At 44.4% G+C, this 19658-nt stretch overlaps 3 protein-coding genes across 3 annotated transcripts; all 3 read left to right on the top strand.

The window, feature by feature from the left end:
- The first annotated feature begins 420 nt into the window (after positions 1-420).
- Positions 421-1365, top strand: LOC111841732 (odorant receptor 131-2-like). The gene has a single exon (XM_023807702.1). It carries the CDS (start codon positions 421-423, stop codon positions 1363-1365), a length of 945 nt encoding a protein of 314 aa, XP_023663470.1.
- Positions 1366-9774: 8409 nt separating this feature from the next.
- Positions 9775-10719, top strand: LOC111841733 (odorant receptor 131-2-like). Its single transcript, XM_023807703.1, has one exon. The coding sequence runs from the start codon at positions 9775-9777 to the stop codon at positions 10717-10719; it is 945 nt and encodes a 314-aa protein (XP_023663471.1).
- Positions 10720-14284: 3565 nt separating this feature from the next.
- LOC111841734 (odorant receptor 131-2-like) lies at positions 14285-15226 on the top strand. The gene has a single exon (XM_023807704.1). The coding sequence runs from the start codon at positions 14285-14287 to the stop codon at positions 15224-15226; it is 942 nt and encodes a 313-aa protein (XP_023663472.1).
- The last annotated feature ends 4432 nt before the right edge of the window (positions 15227-19658 follow it).

Genomic DNA, 19658 nt, shown 5'->3' on the forward strand with positions numbered 1-19658 from the left:
GGGAATGTGATACCTAATGGTCTTCTTCATTGAACTACAGCTTGAATGAGTGGAATAGAATCCCTAGTCATTGCTTGAAATGGCTTTATAATAAATTAATAGTTACTCTTCAGGCAGAGATAAGCATGCCCATCCTGTATTACCCCAGAGGCCAATTATGCTGACCACACCTACAGAGTCCATGTGATGCCATGTGTCATTGGATTCATTATAAACTAGAGCGCAAGCCACTACAGAAGCGTTTGAGTCAAGTTCTCAACAGAGGCAGGTAAAGAAACAAATATATCTTTTATTGTGTCTGTCTTTCATTTCATTTAAATAGGGGCCCTCTTCGGAGAAATGTATGTTGGTGTTGCTGACAGTGAACAACAATTTGTGTTTTAATGTACATTTCTGCCCTTTTCATTTGACAGTTGACCAATGGCTGGCCAGAATGGTTCCTCTCTGGAGCTCAACTTCCTGTACTACCAGTCCATGACAGAGACAATAGACTTCATGACAACAATAAAGTCATCTGTTGTGCTGTCCACTGCCCTATTCTTCATCTCCCTGAACCTTGTAATGTTTCTTGCCATGTGGAGCAAACCCAGCTTCCGTGAGACTTCCCGCTATCTTCTATTCGGCCAAATGCTCCTCAGTGACTCCATCCATCTGGGATTCACCACATTGCTCTACTCGTGTAGCATGGCTAACATCACCTTCATCAAGGTCCTCTGCTCCATGATTGTCCTTGTAAGTGGGACAACCTTCCGCATCTCCCCCCTTACATTGGCTGTGATGTGTCTGGAACGCTATGTGGCCATTTGTTTCCCACTCCGACACGTTGATATCGCCACCCCCAGGAGAACCAGTATGGCCATTGCAGTAGTCTGGTTCCTGGGCTCTGTGAACTATGTAATTGATATAATTTTTTTAGCAGCCACAGATGCCCATTTCCTCACCAAAACCATTTACTGCACACAGGAGCGCCTCTTTCTGGCCAAGTGGCAGTTTGATGTGTTCCAGGTCTTCAATGGTGTCTTTCTTGTTGCTGTGGGGATCACTGTCATCGGCACCTACACAGGCATCATGATGGCAGCCCGGTCCATCAAGGCCAAAAAGGCCAGTACGACGGTTCTCCTTCACCTGGCCCAGTTGGGCCTCTGCCTCTCCTCCTTCCTGTTCAGCAGCATTGAGAGAGCCCTGTCCACAATCAGCTCAGCCCTCTTTATCCACCTGCGCTACCTGAATTTCTTTCTCCTTGTCCTCGTGCCCCGCTGCCTGAGCCCCCTCATCTATGGACTGAGGGATGAAGGAGTTCGTCCCCTCTTCCTCTGTTACCTCCGCTGCGGTCGCTGGAGGATCAAACCAGGCACGAGACATTGACAAAGTATATCAAGATCTTTCAAAATGTAAGGAAAAACTCAAAGACATTTTAAAGAAATTTATTTGAATTTGTAATAATAAAAAATATAGTACCTGCACTGTGGGGAGTAGGCGAGGCGCAGTTTGTTTGGGGGAGGGGGAGGGGCGTGAGACAGGTCTCTGTTCGTGATTAATTTTACCAGGTCTTTGTTCCCTGTGTTTCTCCTTGAGTGTGTTTGTCTTCTTCTTCCCGTGTCTTTAGATCCAGTAATTTAACACTGTACAGCCCTGTACCATGTCTTTGCTTTATTTTCTAAATCTAATGCACCTTTCCTGTTATCTGTATCTGTTTAATTGTTTGTGTTTACTTGCTTGCTGTCGTGCTTAAATATGTGCATTCTGAAGGCAAAATAAAATAACAACAAACAAAATGCTGACATCTGGGATATCAGGGTCTCATTTCCCCAACTGTAACTGGTGTTTCCTAAGACAGTATTTAGGGGGAATACAAGCACTTTCTTCCAATGATATGAAATGCTGAACCACTAAATATACTGTAAGTACCGGCAGAGTGAGGGGGCTCCCAGGTTAGTCAGCCAGTGTTATTTTATCGATTGGTATATTACACACTAGCTGTGTTTTTCCAGCTAGTGTAACCTGTATCCAATTCACACTAACTCCACCCCCTCAGTGAACTGTGATTGGAGAACAGGGATAACTGTTGGCAGTTGCTCTGTTATATCAAATCATGTTTATTTGCCTCAATTTGCTATAAGACATCAGTGCTGCGCAATCAAACAAATAAATCAATAAAGTGGAATCAGGCATAGCAGAGAATGATATGCCAAGTGAACTTCCAAGCACCCATACTTCTAATATTTTTTGTTTATAAAAAATAATAAATATATCATTAAGTAATAGTTACAGGGCCAGCACATATCTCATATCACCAAGGTTGGGGGCTCCTGTATCACATCCTCTGTATTTCTGCGGAGTTTGCACATTCTCTCTGAGTGGGGAGCTCTCCCCAGTAGTCCAAAAACAAGTGGTTAGTTGAATCGGTGTCACTATGTTGCCCAAGTGTGTATGACTCTGTTTATGTTGTGGGCTGTAATGGACTGTCTTCCTGTCCAGGGTGATCCCCTGCCTTGCCCCCCCCCCCCCCCACCCAGGGACGGATTATGGGTTGTGTGGGCCCCTGGGCAAAACGTTCGCGAGTGCCCCCCCCCCCACCACCAGCACCACCACCACAACCACCACAATTCAAGTGCCCTTGGCAGCCAAACGCCCTCCCTCCATGTTTCCATCAGAGGCCCTATAGGGTCAGGGGCCCTTGTAGGCAGAGGATCAAGGAATGTAGGCCCTCTAAAGTAGACAAACGAAAATACATTGTTGATAAGCGTTGCAAATTGTTTTGGGCTAGGGCAGCGGCCCCGCTGGCCCGGTCCGTAATCCGTCCCTGCCGCCACCTCACGACCCTGTCCTCACTTAGCAGTTGGAAGATAGATGGATTATCACAAGACAGTTACTAATACCAATTATTAACACGTTTTTGATTGACAACAGAATTTCCCTTTCCAGTGTGTGATGATTATAGAGGCTGAACGTGCTCCCTGCTCTGGGGAAGGACCTCCATAATCTGGGTGTCTGAGCTAGTCCTGCCTCCACACCTCTCCCCTGTGTTGCTATTAATGCTCATCAATTATTAATATCAGGCCTCTGATGGACAGCTTGTTTGTTCTGCTGCTGAGCAAACAGGGCTTCCCTGTGGAGATGAGCTGCCTTGTGACAGTGCGGGACCCCACAGCTCTCAGCCTGGGCCTAGTCAGTGCTGAGGCATTCTGAACAACAAGCCTGATTACAACCTTAATGTGACCTAATGAAAACACCACATACTGTACACTCTGCTGCCTGCACGTGCAGTGCTATAGCCTGTTAACCAATTAAACAGTGACCAGACTAACTAAACATTCAGTTCATTTACAGTTGTAATTTTGTAATAGGTTGTAACAGTTAATGTGAAGTAGTTTTTTTATGAAACTTTAAAGAATGATTTGTGTTTTATGAATATTAAACTGCAGTTTACTAAAAGTACACTGCTTCATAACCCCAGACAGAAACAATATACACAAAACCATTGTAATTATTTTTAAAATCATTAGGCTTGCAAGGGTTTAACCTTGTTGCTCTGCAGTGACCTCTAGTGTTAGCTGGATTCCTACAGGGAGGTGAGTGTAGTTATGCACATTAGATGTGTAAAATTACATGATGAATACTGCAGCTTGTAAGGGAAAGAATGGCTGACAGTGCTCACAACAGAGGATAAGTGGACCTCAGCTTCTTGCAATATTTACTGAGAGATAAAAGGTAAAATTTAAAAATGAACTATACACAACACATTTCTAAAATACACACCTGTATGGTGACATAAAGGTTAATAAATAAATATAGTCCAGCTGTGGGTGGCCTCTGGCCTTTAACATTTGTGATACAGAGCCAGAGTGAAAATTTCATCGCAAAATTGTTACAATTACTTGTGTGAAAGTGGAAAAAAAACACTGTAGAGCACAACTTGGTGTGGCCCGAGGGGAGAAATAGTTGAGAAATTGACAGGGGAGTGACGAACATGTGAGAACAGTCCCCTAGAAAAATAAACATGGTGGATCCTGTGCAATATTTTCTTAAACTCACTGAATAATGTCCTACACTGCTTCATCCTCACAAACAGCTCATGAATAGTGATTCTAAAACCACAAACACAATGAGAAATCTATCCTATTGTTGAATCAGTTAAGCTAAAATCCAGTGCAATGGGGTGCATGTTATGAGGATTTGTATTTGTGTAAGCCATGTGGTTGTCACATGTGAGATTTACAAGTATGCTTATGTCTTTGTCTTAAATGAGCCACCCAGGGATGCAATAAGAATTTCAGTCTATGACTGACAATAAAGTTGTATCGTATCGTATATCGTAATAGTTGTAAACCAAAGGTAATGTGTCTGTCAACATCTCTGATAAACAACACTTAAGAGATGTTTGTTTGCACATTGTAAAAATAAATATGCACAATAAATAAAATATATATGTATAACCAGTGATGGGCGGTAGCGCCGCTACATATATGTAGCGAAGATATTAGTTTAACTATATTTTCTAGTAGCTTGCCTGTAGAAGTCGCTGATTTCTGAATCAAATAACTTTCCAGTAGTTACGTTATTTTTTTGATCAAGTAGCGACGTAGCGTCCACAAAAGCTACAACTTCCAGGACATGTCTGAGAAAAGCAGAGGTTTTCTCTGCAGTATGATTTTGGAACGCAACAATCAGATAGAAATAAAACATGTTCATGCGCGACCTTGTACTCTGCTTCTACTGCCTGTCTATCGAAACACGCATGCGTATGGCAGTATCATGAGATCGATACTTCAGTTTCAATTTCTGTCCTGAATGCACTGCGGCTGTCTGCGTAAGCGATGCTGCTCACGTGACTCAGCGGTGCCAGGCAAGCAAATAGGCTCAGTTTAATATTTACAATAAAGTATTGAAGTAGTGGGCCGCCGAACCATTCTCGCAACAATTAAACAGCAGAGATAGTTCGGGGATTAATCACCAGATGGCGTTTATTACACCTGTATTACTGCAACCCACACACTCGCACTGTAATTCAGGACTTTGATTCTCATTTCAGTTTGGACCAGTCCATTTGCTATTGTCCCAGTGATCACTCTCTGAGCCATGCTTATTAATCATGGTGTTGCATGTCGTCCGTAAACACAGTTTAACACAGTTCTTAAACACAAAGTTTATTTGTAACTTCAGTCAACTTGTTTAATTGGGGCATGAAGAAGTTTTCTCGTTAAGGGAAGCCCTGAGGAAATGACGGCTGTTAATATGGTTTTTCTTTTCCCTAGAAATTTTACATTGAATTAAACCTATAGCCATGTCTTGCCCATCGAACACTACACAGTAGCTTTCATTTGGTACTAAATAGTTTGTTTACTAGAGTACTGGGGCCTGTACTACGAAGCGGGGTAACTGGCTTATCGGGGTAACTTTGCGAGTAACTTGATGACGTGTGGTGTAACTTCACGATTAACCCGTACTACGAAAGGTGGGTAGGTTTTAGTCGAGACATGTTGCTATGGCAATTTACGCTAAGTCTCAAAACTGCTCCAAGCAGCTTTTGTTCTTGGTTAAGTCGAGGTTTCTGCGTAAGCCAGCCCTATATGAGCACCGCCCCTCCCACTACAATTTCTCTGAAGACAATGCCGGTGTACTTGGATAATCCGTATGACATTGCCACGCGAATCGTGAGGGGCTCTCTCTGTTAACCCTTAGGAGTCTGAAGGTGTTTTGGAGCCCTGAAGAGATTCTGACATGTCCTGACATTTGTGCATTTTTCAGTTACTTATAAACATATAAATGTCTAAAGTCTGATAACATTGTATTCAGCAGAAACTGGGTTACAATAATATATGAGCAGTATGTATGTACAAGTCTTTATATTGGAGAAAAAAACAGTTATGCGTGATTATTGAAAACAACAAAAAAATAAGTCACTGAAATTAGACCACAAAACACATTCATGACATTTGTGTACAAGACTTTTGTGACCTGGATCTTGTAGTGTAGAGGTTTTACTTCAAAATGATGTGACAATCATCTCACTCACTCATTTACAGAAAACAATACATTCATTTAAATTTTCTAAGACACTTTTTGTTTAGAAAGGCCATATGCGAGGAGGTGGGAATGCTCATGAATAATGCTGTAGTTCACACCAGAGAAGACAAAGACCTGCATAATGAGCTGTATAATTACCCCTTTCAGTCAGGTATGGGACAGAGGAAAGTGCTACAAGAAAATAATTTGAGGACAGAAACATATTTCTTGGTTTGTGGTTTATTTAGCATGCATGTCCCGATGTGAGGTGCTGGTGAAGGCAAGGGTGATGCAGACACATTCCTAAAAACAAATAAATAAAAAAATGTTAGCATCTCAAACATTTACACCCGAAATGTTTGTGCTAAATAACATTACCGATAGCAGTATTATAGGCTAATCAAAACGGAGCCAAATATATATTAGCAACCATAATCTAAAGCTATCCAAAACGAGGTGAAATACATTAGAACATTTACAAACATCTGTAAACTCCATAAGGCATTATCTTAGCCACCAGGAAACAACATGTTTGCTACATAAGGCAGCATGTTAGCAGAGTTATCTACATGCTACACTAACCTAAATGGCATTGAAAGCCAATGTTTCACATAAGCTGACAAAAGCTAGCTGAAGTGAGGAAAATATTTACTAATATTAGTTTAATATTATCAAAATAAGAGTTATATAAGACTTAATAACTTACCCCAGGGCTGTCAAGTTTTGAAGACAGGCAAGAGTGACATTCCACAGGTTGTTGTGTTGTATTTTACCCAGATACAATAGTACTATTTTCTGATTGGCTATTGTGTACACCCTTTCTTTTTTTTTGATTGGCTGACAGGCTCTTGGGGCAAATCTTGTCCGACTTCAACGTCATAAAAGAGGCTTGTTTCCGACGGGAAGCGACGTTTTTCTTGACGTTTCGTGACGTTTTCATCCGAGTTCCGACTTGGAGAGAAATAGTCGAACGCACCATAATGTCACTCAACTCAGAATTTCCGAGATCCGAGAGAAAAACGAACGCATCATTAGACTGTATGTGTTTTTAAGCCGGGGGGCGTGGCCTTATACGCATGCTGCCCGGACTGTTTTCCGTGTGAATGGCTGTGGGCGTGCCCTGCCTCGGGTCATTAGCAGATAATGAAGTGCGACAGAAATTCTGTGCCTCTCCTTGGTTTCACATGAATTACATAAACTGAAAATATTTATTTTTAATTTAAATTGCTTTATTTAAAAGTAGACACTTTAAGCTTTCTATAGATATATTTCTCATGTCTGTCTGTGCAGTATTCGCGGAGATTCAGTTCATTTTAGTGACGTGTTTCAAAAAGATTTTCGCGGAGACTGAGACAGCTGAAAGCGCACCCTGTTTATTTTCTTTATTTTACAAAAGCACAATGTTTCGTGGATATTGTGAGTATACATGAATAAAAGTAGACCATTTACAGATTAAAATGATGTACTACACTTACGTGTATGATCAAACATGATGACGCATTTTAAGTTCTTTTCACGGTTACCAGAAAAAAATGCAAGTGTCCCCGCCGGCGGGTCCGCCGACTCCTAAGGGTTAATCTGTCGAACCTCGGATTCAGGAGGAGCAGTGTGGTTTTTGCCCCGGCCATGGAACAGTGGACCAGCTCTATACTCTTCAAAGGGTTCTGGAGGGTTCTTGGGAGTTTGCCCAACCAGTCTACATGTGTTTTGTGGACTTGGAGAAGGCATTCGACCGTGTCCCTCGGGAAGTCCTGTGGGGGGTGCTCCGGGAGTATGGGGTGCCAGGCTTCCTTTTAAGGGCTGTTCAGTCCCTGTATGACCGGTGCCAGAGCTTGGTCCACATGGGCGGCAATAAGTCGGACTTGTTTCCGGTGAGAGTTGGACTCCGTCAGGGCTGCCCTTTGTCACCGATTCTTTTCATAGTTTTTATGGACAGAATTTCTAGGCGCAGCCAGGCCGTTGAGGGTGTCCGGTTTGGTGACCTCAGGATCAGGTCTCTGCTTTTTGCAGATGATGTGGTTCTGTTGGCCTCATCGGACCGTGACCTTCAACTGGGACAGTTCGCAGCCGAGTGTGAAGCGGCTGGGATAAGAATCAGCACCTCCAAATCCGAGACCATGGTCCTCAGCCGGAAAAGGGTGGAATGCTCTCTCCGGGTCGGGGATGGGGTCCTCCCCCAAGTGGAGGAGTTTAAGTACCTCGGGGTCTTGTTCACGAGTGGGGGGACGATGGAGCGGGAGATCGACAGGCAGATCGGTGCGGCGTCTGCAGTGATGTGGGCGCTGCATCGGTCTGTCATGGTGAAGAAGGAGCTGAGCCAAAAGGCAAAGCTCTCGATTTACCAGTCGATCTACGTTCCTACCCTCACCTATGGTCACAAGCTGTGGGTAGTGACCGAAAGAACGAGATCGCGAGTGCAAGCGGCTGAAATGAGTTTCCTCCGCAGGGTGGCTGGGCTCTCCCTGAGGAGCTCGGTCATTCAGGAGAGACTCAGAGTAGAGCCGCTGCTCCTCCGCATCGAGAGGAGCCAGATGAGGTGGCTCGGGCATCTGATTAGGATGCCTCCTGGACCCCTCCCTGGTGAGGTGTTCCGGGCATGTCCCACTGGGAGGAGGTCCCGGGGAAGACCCAGGACACGCTGGAGGAACTATGTCTCAATTGACAATGACCTAAACACTAGAAACTACAATTAACAAGAAACAGGTGAGGGTAATCAACAATCACCACAGACTCAAAGACTAGGACAGACTAGAAACAAGAGCAGAGAATATATAATATAATATTCCATGTTGGCTGAAGTGGTATCTTTCGAAAATAATATCATACGGCAACAATAAAGGATCTTGCCGATCGCGCAAAACCCTCTCAATGTGAAATTCCCTTCTTATTATTTGTGCACCGATTGCAATTGGTCACTCATCCGGGAACAGCAAGGTCATGACTGATTGGATTTCCACGCACGGACACTGATTATGTGGGTGAGCTAATCCTTGTTTACACAGAACAAAACTGCTCCGAGTAAATTTGAAGATTAGGATATGTTGCTATATAAGAGTTTCGAAAAATCAACAGATCCAGGATCATGCCATATCGTCAACAATTTCATCTGGCAAAATGAGTAATCCACATATGGAGAATACCCCCCATGACTACAAAACATGGCAGCAAGACTAGATCAAGTAAGGCTAAGAACAAAGGCAAAAGTAAAAAAAGACTTTGTCAAATAATGTATTACTTTATTTAACTGTACTTGCAGAGTGAACTGAACTTTACGTAATAAATATGTGTACCACAATAACCCCAGTCTACACTGGTCATTGTCCTGCATTACTGCATACTAATCACCATCCCAGCTGACACAGTGAATGTCTTCTTCATTGAACTACAGCTTGAATGAGCTGAATAGAATCCCTAGTCATTGCTTGAAATGGCTTTATAATAAATTAACAGTTACTCTTCAGGCAGAGATATGTATGCCCATCACGCCTCACCCTAGAGGCCAATTATGTTGACCACACCTACAGAGTCCATGTGATGCCATATGTCATTTGATTTGTTATAAACTAGAGCACATGCTACTCCAGAAGTGTTTGAGTCAAGTGCTTAACAGGCAGGTAAAGGAAAATCACAAATATTTTTTATTGTTTGTTTTTCGTTTCAATTAAATAGAGGTCCTTTTTTTCTTCTGAGAAAGATATGTAGGTATTGCTGACTGTGAACAACAATTTGTGTTTTAATGTACATTTCTGCACTTTTCAGAGTTGACCAATGGCTGGCCAGAATGGTTCCTCTCTGGAGCTCAGCTTCTTGTACTACCAGTCCATGGCAGGGACAATAGACTTCATGACAACAATAATATCATCTGTTCTGCTGTCCACTGCCCTACTCTTCATCTTCCTGAACCTCATCATGTTCTTTGCCATGTGGAATAAATCCAGCTTCCGTGAGACTTCCCGCTATCTTCTATTCGGCCAAATGCTCCTCAATGACTCCATCCATCTGGGATTCACCACATTGCTCTACTCGTGTAGCATGGCTAACGTCACCCTCATCAAGGTCCTCTGCTCCATGATCGTCCTTGTAAGTGGGACAACATTCCGCATCTCCCCTCTAACGTTGGCTGTGATGTGTCTGGAACGCTATGTGGCCATCTGTTTCCCACTCCGACACGTTGATATCGCCACCCCTAGGAGAACCAGTATTGCCATTGCAGTGGTCTGGTTCCTGGGCTCTGTGAACTATGTAATTGATATCATTTTTTTAGCAGCCACAGATGCCCATTTCCTAACCAGAACCATTTACTGCACACAGGAGCGCCTCTTTCTGGCCAAGTGGCAGTTTGATGTGTTCCAGGTCTTCAATGGTGTCTTTCTTGTTGCTGTGGGGATCACTGTCATCGGCACCTACACAGGCATCATGATGGCAGCCCGGTCCATCAAGGCCAAAAAGGCCAGTAGGACGGTTCTCCTTCACCTGGCCCAATTGTGCCTCTGCCTCTCCTCCTTCTTGTACAGCAGCATTGAGAGAGCCCTGTCCACAATCAGCTCAGCCCTCTTTATCCACCTGCGCTACCTGAACTTCTTTCTCCTTGTCCTCCTGCCCCGCTGCCTGAGCCCCCTCATCTATGGCCTGAGGGATGAAGAAGTTCGTGCCCTCTTCCTCTGCTACCTCCGCTGTGGTCGCTGGAGGATCAAACCAAGCACAATACATTAATAAAATATATCAATATCTTTCAAAATGTAAGGAAAAAGTCATAAAGACATTTTAAAGAAATTTATTTGAATTTGTAATAAAAAATATTGTACCTGCACTGTGGGGAGTAGGCGAGGCGCAGTTTGTTTGGGGGGGGGGGGTGACACAGGTCTCTGATCATTATTAATTTTGCCAGGTCCCTGTGTTCCTCCTTCAGTGTGTTTGTCTTTTTTTTCCCTTGTCTTTATATCCAGTAATTACTCAGTATATCATTTTTTTGCTGCAGAAACAGCACAGCCCCGTACCGTGTCCTTGGCTTAATTTCCAAATCTAATGCACCTTTACTGTTACTAAAATTGTTGTCTGTATCTGTGTAGTTGCTTGTATTTATTTGTTTGCTGTTGTGCTTTAATGTATGCATTCTGAAGAGAAAATAAAATAACAACAAACGCTTATGTCTGGGATATCAGGGTCTCATTTCCCCAACTGTAACTGATGTTTACTGAGACAGTATTCAGGGGGAATACAAACACTTTCTTCCTATAACAGGAAATGCTGAACCACTAAACATATTGTAAGTACTGGCAGGGGGAGGGGGTTCCCAGGTTAGTTAGCCAATGTTGTTTTATCGATTCGTATATTATCCTCCCACCAGTGACGCGAGTGGCTGGTTGGCACTTTCAAGGCACATGCCACTCTTTCCAGTCAGTGCTGTGTCTTTCCAGCTAGTGTAAGCTGTATCCATTTCAAACTAGCTCCACCCCCTCAGTGAATTGTGATTGGAGGACAGGAATAACTGTTGTAAGTTTCTTTGCTTTATCAAATCATGTTTATTTGCCTTAATTTCCTGTAAGACATCAGTGCTGCACAAACAAACAGATCAATTAAGTGGAATCAGGGACAGCAGTGAATGATATGCCAAATGATCTTCCATGCACCCCATATTTCTAATATTGTTGTTGTTTTATTTAAAAACAATAATAATTATATTATTAGGTAATAATCCAAGGGGCTGCGCAGTGGGCAGCATATATCTCTTCATATCAGCAAAGTTGGGGGCTCCCATGTCACCACCTCTGTTTCTGCGTAGTTTGCACGTTCTCACTGTGTTTGGGGGATTTTCTCCCTTAGTTAAAAATGTGATGGACTGGCATCCTGCCCAGGGTAATCCCCTGCCGCATCCCATATGATGCCTCCACATTCTCTCTGAGTGGGGAGCTCTCCTCAGCAGTCCTAAAACAAGTGGTTAGTTCAATTGGTGTCTCTATGTTGCCCAAAGTCTGTATGACTCTGTGTGTTGTGGGATGTAATGGATGGTCTTCCTGTCCAGGGTGATCCCCTGCCTCGTGCCCCCCCCCCCCCCCAGGACCCTGTACTGATTTAGCAGCTGGAAGATACACAGATTATCACAAGCCAATTATTGATATCAATTATTAAGATGCCTCTGATTGACAACAGAATTTCCCCGCTGAGCTGTCGAGTTTGTGATGATTATAGAGGCTGAACATGCTCCCTGCTCTGGGGAAGGACCTCCAAGATCTGGGTGTCTGAGCTAGTCCTGCCTCCACACCTCTCCCCAGTGCTGCCATTAACGCTCATCAATTATTAATGTCAGGCCTCTGATGGACAGCTTGTTTGTTCTGCTGCTGAGCAAACAGGGCTTCCCTGTGGAAATGAGCTGCCTTGTGACAGTGCGGGACCCCACAGCTCTCAGCCTGGGCCTAGTCAGTGCTGAGGCCTTCTGAACAACAGGCCTGATTGCAGCCTTATTGTGACCTAATGAAAACACCACATACTGTACACTCTGCTGCCTGCACGTGCAGTGCTATAGCCTGTTAACCAGTTAAACAATGACCAGAGTAACTAAACATTAAGTTCATTTACAGTTGTAATTTTGTAATAGGTTGTAACAGTTAATGTGAAGAAGTTTTATATGGAAATTTTAAGAATAATTTGTATTTTATGAATATTAAACTTCAGTTTACTAAAAGTACACTGCTACTTAGCCCCAGACGGAAAAAATATTTTAAAAATCATAAGGCTAGAGCAGGTTTAACCTTGTTCCTCTGCAGTGACCTCTAGTGTCAGCTGGGCTCCTACAGGGAGGTGAGTGGAGTTAAGTGAATTAGCTGTGTAAAGTTACATGATGAATCCTGCAGCATGTAAAGGGAAAGGAAGCGGATGGCTGACAGTGCTCACAACAGAGGAAAAGTGGACCTCAGCTTCCACAATATTTATTGAGACATAAACAGGAAAATGTATAAGTAAACCTGTGTGAAACATTTGTATTACATGCTCAGTGTGCCTGTATGGTGACACAAAGCTTAATAAATCAAAAATGTCCACAGAGAGGCTGGTCTCAGGCTTTTACCATCTCTGGTATGAAGCAGGACTGAACACGTCATCATAATTTTATTACGATATACAGTAGAACCTTGGAAGAACTCGAATGGCTTTATTTCAACCAACTCGGATGTTGAGCAGGTCTCTCTGATTTTTTTCGACTTGTACCTCGACTGAAATCTTGGAACTTGTCTGTTACAACTTGAACAGAAAATCAGACAAAGACCAAACAAAACAGACCTGCTAAAATTTGTACGGAAGGGGAGATGCGTCTCGATCCGTACGCATCTCCCCTTCCAAACAATAACCCCTCCATTTCTCTTCCTCTCCACCTGCCACATGCAGTATGCCATCAGCTCACTTCAATAGGTCATTTATTTAATGTTTATTGGTTTTGTATGTGTGCGTTTTCATGTGTGTTTTATATTGATTTTTAATGTTTTTATCATTAGATAGGTAGGTAGATAGGCAATCATTTGGGGGTCTGGAATGGATTAAATTCATTTACATTATTTCTTAAAATAAAATCGACTTGGACCTCGACCAGCCTTCCAGAACAAATTAAGTTATGTTCCAAGGTACCATTGTATTGTGTCATAGATGGCAGTGAAAAGAAACAAGTTTGCATAGAACAAATAGGATAGATATAGCTACAGTAACAGTAGTGTGATCCAAAGGTGAGGACTGCATCAAAAACAGAAAAAAACAAACATGATGCAACACATGCAAATTCCCTTAAAAATCACTGAATAATGCCCTACACAGCTTCATCATTCTTATTAGTGAATAATGACAGTGAATGTGAGATACCTAATGATCTTCTCCTTTAAACTACAGGTAGTACCAGCAAAAGGGAGTTTCCTCTATATAGAACCCTTCATCCTTACTTGAAATGGCGTTTTAATCCATTAATAGTGACATTCCCAACAGAGATATGCATGCCCATCCTGCCTCACCCCAGAGGCCTACTATGCTGGACACACCTACAGAACCCATGTGATGTCATGTGTCATTGGATTCATTATAAACTAGAGCACATGCCACTTCAAAAGTGCTTGAGTGAAGCGCTCAACAGAGGCAGGTAAAGAAACAAATATATCTTTTATTGTGTCTATCTTTCATTTCAAGCAAATAGGGGCCCTTCTCGTCTTCTGAGAAACATATGTTGGTGGTGCTGTCTGTGAACATCAACATATTTAAAATGTAAATCTGTAATCTTTTCATTTTGTTTTAGAGTTGACCTATGGCTGATCAGAATGGCTCCTCTCTGGAGCTCAGCTTCCTGCAATACCAGTTCATAAATGAGAAGACAGACTTATTGACCACAATTATATCATCTGTTGTGCTGTTCATCTCCTTGCTTTTCATCTCTTTGAACCTCGTCATGTTTCTTGCCATGTGGAGTAAACCCAGCTTCCGTGAATCTTCCCGCTATCTTCTATTCGGCCAAATGCTCCTCAGTGACTCAATCCATTTGGGATTCGCCACATTCCTCTACTTGTGTTCCCTGACTAAAATCACCCTCATCAAGGTCCTCTGCTCCATGAACGTCCTGGTAAGCAGCACAACATTCCGCATCTCCCCCCTAACGCTGGCTGTGATGTGTCTGGAACGCTATGTGGCCATCTGTTTCCCACTCCGACATGCTGACATCGCCACCCCCAGGAGAACCAGTATTGCCATTGCAGTGATCTGGTTCTTGGGCTCTGTGAACTATGTGATTGATATTATTTTTTTAACAGCCACAGATGCCGAGTTCCTAACCAAAAACATTTACTGCACACATGAGCGCCTCTTTTTGGCCAAGTGGCAGTTTGATGTGTTCCAGGGCTTCAACGGATTTTTCTTTGTGGCCGTGGGGATCACTGTTATCAGCACCTACACAGGCATCATGATGGCAGCCCGGTCCATCAAGGCCAAAAAGGCCAGCAGGACGGTTCTCCTTCACCTGGCCCAATTGTGCCTCTGCCTCACCTCCTTCCTGTACAGCAGCATCGAGAGAGCCCTGTCCACAGTCACCTTAGCTTTTTTTAAATACCCGCGCTGCCTGAACTTCTGCCTCCTCATCCTCCTGCCCCGCTGCCTGAGCCCCCTCATCTATGGACTGAGGGATGAAGGAGTTCGCCCCCTCTTCCTCTGCTACCTCCGCTGTGGTCACTGGAGGATCAAGCCAGCTATAATTTAACAAATTTATCAAAGCCTGTCAAAATGCATGACAAAAAAATGTAGTATTTTAGAGCCTAGCATTTTATCTCAATTCAAGTTATAGAAACTATAGTCCCAGAGCTGTGGGGAGTAGGCGAGGCACCATCTGTCGGAGTAGTGAGGCAGACAATTGTCTCTGATGCTGACTAATTTTACCAGATCTTTGTTCCACTGCAGAAACAGCACAGCCCTGTACCATGTCCTTAGTTTTATTCTGAGTTCTGTGGCAATATTCATGTTTTTTTTTTTTTACTGTGCTCTGTGTCTATGTAATTGCTTGCATTTATTTGTTTGCTGTTGTGTTTTAATATGTGCATTTTGAAGAGAAAATAAAATCTGAAAAACATAACGCTGGTGTTTGTTATATCAGGGTCTCATTTCCTCAGTTGTAACTGGTGTTTGCTGAGACACTATTTAGGGGCAATACAAAGACTTCTACATACCACTCTTTCCAGTCAGTGCTGTTTCCAGTCAGTGCTGTGTCTTTCCAACTAGTGTAAGCTGTATCCATTCATGCTAACTCCACCCCCTCAGTGAACTGTGACTGGAGAACAGGGATAAGTCTTGGGAGTTTCTCTGTCATATCAAATCATGCCTATTTCTCTCAATTTGCTGTAAGATATCAGTGCTGCGCAAACAAACAAATAAATTAATAAAGTAGAATCAGGCATAGCAGAGAATGATAATGAAAGATTAATGATCTCCCAAGCACCCATATTTCTAGCATTTTTGTTGTTTTGTTTATAAACAATAATAAATATATCATTAAGTGATAGTCACAGGGGCAGCACATATCTCATATCACCAAAAATGGGGGCTCCTATTTCACCTCCTCTGTGTTTTTGTGTTGATTTTGCACATTCTCACTGTGTACAAAAACATGATTAGTTGAATTAGTGTCCCTAAACTGCCCATATTATTTATGACTGTGTGTAGCCTTGTTATGTTGTTATCCCCTGTAGTGTGCCTTGTCTTACCTCCAGTACGCCCCTCTCCCAGGTACAGCATAACCAGATGGAAGATAGACTAATAATAATAATAATAGATACTTTACTGATCCCCCTAGGGAAATTGTTTTTATGCGTCCCTCAACTTGCTCTTTGTAGAGTAAGTTGTCTGTGAAGGGCAGTCACCTGTTGGGGTACCCAGGGAGCTTGGGGGTTAAGGGCCTTGCTCAAGGAGCCACAGGCGTGCTGAGGCTGGGTTTGAACCAGCGACTTTGTGATTACAGGTATACAGGCTTAGCCCACTGAGCCACACGCTGCTTGCAGGGAGACGCGTGATCACGCGTGCCGAATTGCAGGATGCCGCGTGAAAATAGACGCATTTTTAATGGCCAGATCTGTAAGGACCAGAAAAACGGGCGCGGAGGGTGGAGCCTGGCAGTGGCAGAAGAACGAGCACCCGATCACCGGCTTGAAACGATCGGTGTTGGGCGGAACTGTCAAATCGTCTCTTCATCCTGTCCTGAGAGACGCCCAGGGTTCTCCTGGCTAATGCTCTGACCGTGAACATGCGATCACGAAGAGCGCTAACATATTTACACACGTCTTGGGTAGGGGGAAATACACAGGGAGACAGCCATTGTTCCTGCAACACTTTCAGAGGACCTCGCACAGTATGGCCAAACACTAATTCGGCCGGACTAAACCCGGTTGATTCCTGCACCGTATCATGTATGGCAAAAAGGAGGAGCGGTACCCCCTCATCCCACTCCTTTCCTGCATCCAAGCAGAAGGTCCGCAGCATGTTCTTAAAGGTTTGATGAAACCGTTCCAGCGCCCCCTGACTCTCTGGGTGGTAGGCACTGGACACAGAGTGACGGACTCCCAATTCACGTACGACTTGGGCGAATATTCTGGACATGAAATTGGTGCCTTGGTCCGATTGGACGATTTTGGGAAGCCCGAATGTAGTGAAAAACTTAATTAGGTTCTTCACAATCACAGGGGTCCGAAGACTACGTATGGGAATGGCTTCCGGGTACCGAGTTGCAGCACACATCAAAGTGAACAGGTAACAATTACCTGAGCGAGTTTTCGGCAACGGGCCGACACAATCTATAATAACATGTTCAAAGGGTTCTCCGAATACAGGGATGGGACATAACGGGGCAGGTGCAATTGTCTGATTTGGCTTACCCACAGCCTGGCAGACATGACAAGTTTTACAGTACATTTTCACATATGAGTTAACTCCCGGCCAATAAAAATACCGTAACACACGGGACAATGTCTTCCGAATACCGAGGTGACCTGAACACGGGTGATCATGAGCTAAGGACAGTGAATATGTACTCATGACATTGCAGTAACAGTGACCAAAGGACGCTCGCGGAACCACCACTTGGAACACCGTAGCCCACTCAAAAGGCGAGTCTGGTGGGGACCACTGTCGCATTAGGACCCGATTGCGGAAGAAGTACGCTGTGGGATGCTCCTTCACGTCAGGCTTGTCCATGGCAGAGGCACGACAGGGTTCCAAGGAAGGGTCCTCTTTCTGAGCAGAGATCAGTGCATCCCTAGTGGAGGGAACTTCAGGGGAGATAAAGTTATCAGGAACCGGGGTCACAGACTCAATTTTCAAAGGTTTGTCCAACACTGGCACGTACATGAACGTGTCCCCGAGGTCAATGTCGGCGAGCTGGCGCCGCTGTGCACAAGTAAGCACACAAGCAGGAAACACCGTCGGGTGTTCCACCGCTACATCATTTTCACAGAGCACGGGGTCCGGAACGACTTCGGGTAGAGGAACGATTCTCTTCCCCGCTATGTCATTCCCAAGAATAAACGTAATGCCTGGGACAGGTAACTGGGGCTGGACAGCTACTCGCACGTATCCCGAGAAATCGGGAGTACTCAAATATACAGTATGCAGGGGAACTCCAGCCACACATAAATCAATTCCCTGCACCAACACATCCGTACCACAGTATGTATTGACAGACAGGGGAATAACCCCTTCTACGAGGAAGGACTGCGCGGCACCCGTATCCCGCAGGATGGTCACAGGGTGCCGAGCATTCATCTCACTAAGCAAAACCAAACCAGGAAATACAAATGGTTCAAAAGCAGCGTCGATACGAGAGGACGAGGGCAAAGAACTGTCGGGGCAGGCAGCAACATTCACTTTTCTAGCTGCTGCGCGAGCTTCCTTGCGCTTTAACGCAGGACAAACAGATATAATATGGCCCACCTCGTGGGAGTAAAAGCACTCGCGTTTCTCCACGGGTGGTGGAGACGATGCTGACGAGGGGGAGGATACAACTGGACGAGTTTTACGAGGCAAAGGAATCGGAGCAAACACAGTTTTGTGGGTCAAAACGAACTCGTCAGCGAGGGTGGCAGCTTCAGTCAAAGAAGCGACCTTTTGTTCATTTAAATAAACTACCACCCGGTCAGGAACACAGTTCTTAAATTCCTCTAAAAGACCAGTTCCTTAAGCTGGTCGAGGTTAAACATACCACTGGCGCCGCACCACTTATCAAACAAGACAGCTTTCTCGCGTGCGAACTCCACGTATGTTTGGCTGGCGGATTTGGGAAGCTTTCGAAAGTTCTGCCGATAAGCTTCCGGCACTAACTCATAATCCCTAAGCACAGTAGCCTTCACAATGTCGTAATCCAGGCTCTGCTCTAATACAAGAGCCGAACAAACCTCCTGTGCCTTACCCACAAGCTTACATTGCAGTAACAGTGACCAAAGGTGTTTGGGCCAGTTCAATGTCATAGCAATGCGCTCGAAAATGGAAAAGTAGGCGTCTACCTCATTTTCCCGAAACACAGGAACAAGACCGATGTGTCGGTTCACATCAAAGCTCGATCTACCAATTTCCGGGGAGACAGGCGAGCTCAAGGGAGACCGGGGACTGGGTCTAGGAGCGTCTTGGGCGTCAGCCTGGTCTCGGGCGGAGCGAGCTGCGGGTGGAGGCGTACCTGGTGTGGGTGCTTTACGCAGAAGAGGCATCGGTTTTTGGTCGCCCATGCTCATCCGACGTAACTCCAGCTCCTTCTCAGCCTCCATCTCCATAGCCCAGACACGGAGTAGCTGAGCCTGGTACTCCTGTCTCTTAATCTCAAGCTCTAACTCCCGTAACTTAATTGTCAGCAGCAGCGAACCGGGGTGGCAGCAACACTAGGGGATCCACCCAACTCAGGCAGTATACCTTGCTGAACCAATTCATCGAGCAAAATTTTCTTAACGACCCACTTGGAAGCCTCAGCGGGAACCAAAATGTTAAAGAAGTCTGCTATCTGTAGCAGATCATCCTTGCGGCACACATCAAATTGTTCGAGTGTGGGGTAAAAGGTGAACGCAACGAGGTCGAATTGGGCCATCACAATTACTGCAATCACCACAACACCCCCCCACACAAAAAAAATCCGCCAGACAAGCACGAAAAGGAAAGAAGAA

This window comes from Paramormyrops kingsleyae, chromosome 18, assembly GCF_048594095.1.
Source record: "Paramormyrops kingsleyae isolate MSU_618 chromosome 18, PKINGS_0.4, whole genome shotgun sequence".
Lineage (NCBI taxonomy): Eukaryota > Metazoa > Chordata > Actinopteri > Osteoglossiformes > Mormyridae > Paramormyrops > Paramormyrops kingsleyae.

Excerpts from the sequence above, each read along its gene's own strand:
- LOC111841732 (XM_023807702.1), top strand. The coding sequence starts at position 421 with ATGGCTGGCCAGAATGGTTCCTCTCTGGAGCTCAACTTCCTGTACTAC.
- LOC111841733 (XM_023807703.1), top strand. The coding sequence starts at position 9,775 with ATGGCTGGCCAGAATGGTTCCTCTCTGGAGCTCAGCTTCTTGTACTAC.
- LOC111841734 (XM_023807704.1), top strand. The coding sequence starts at position 14,285 with ATGGCTGATCAGAATGGCTCCTCTCTGGAGCTCAGCTTCCTGCAATAC.